The sequence below is a fragment of the Arachis ipaensis genome, chromosome B02, assembly GCF_000816755.2.
Source record: "Arachis ipaensis cultivar K30076 chromosome B02, Araip1.1, whole genome shotgun sequence".
Taxonomy (NCBI): Eukaryota; Viridiplantae; Streptophyta; class Magnoliopsida; order Fabales; family Fabaceae; genus Arachis; species Arachis ipaensis.
This window is the reverse complement of record NC_029786.2, coordinates 5,799,975-5,800,651: the sequence shown is the minus strand read 5'-3', so window position 1 is coordinate 5,800,651 and position 677 is coordinate 5,799,975. Positions and strand designations below refer to the sequence as shown.

The 677-nt window shown below is 26.9% G+C and overlaps 1 protein-coding gene across 1 annotated transcript in view; it reads right to left on the bottom strand.

Annotated features, from left to right (window-relative positions):
- Window positions 1-677, bottom strand: part of LOC107626688 (CBL-interacting serine/threonine-protein kinase 9-like) — an 11,786-nt gene that overhangs the window by 10,390 nt on the left and 719 nt on the right. The window contains exon 2 of the mRNA XM_021115276.1: window positions 614-675. Within this exon, the coding sequence (XP_020970935.1) occupies window positions 614-675 (62 nt within the window). The remainder of the gene's footprint in view (window positions 1-613; window positions 676-677) is intronic.

Sequence of the window (677 nt, the reverse complement as noted above, 5' to 3'; positions counted from 1 at the left end):
AAATTATGTGTAATATATACTTTTCTAAAAGAATTTTAAACCGGTTAGCAGTGATCCAACCTGAATTCAACTATGAAATGCTGCACATAAGACTTATAAAGACTTCTTTTTAACCTGAAGTAAGCTATATAAGACTTGTCACTTGTGGAATTGGCGATTTTAAAATTAGAGAAACCGATAAATAGCTCATTGACTTTTTATTTTGAAGACAAATAAATTTAATAATAAAATATAATCTTACATAATTATTTTATTATTATCGAATCAATCAATTGAATTAATAATTTAATATTTTGACGGGGTCAGTTACTATTACTGATTTGTTTTTAGTGATTATGATTTAATGATTTATAGTACAGACAACATAAAAATAGGTCATAAATAATAGACAATTACAAATTTATACATTAAGACACCATAAAAAATAATTTAGATAAAAAAATATACACTAAATAATAGACACCATACAATTCATTTTAAGACATAAACAGGGCATCAAGCCCCAGTTGAAAAGACTACTTTTAGTTTCTGGCTTTCTGCAATATTTGTTCAAAATGCACACTTTCTGTTATTCTTGTAAAGAAGATTCAAGTAAAACTGCATTGGTACATACCTCATAAATTTTGATCACGTTTGGATGTTGGACCATCTTCATCGTAGAGATTTCCTTCTTCAGC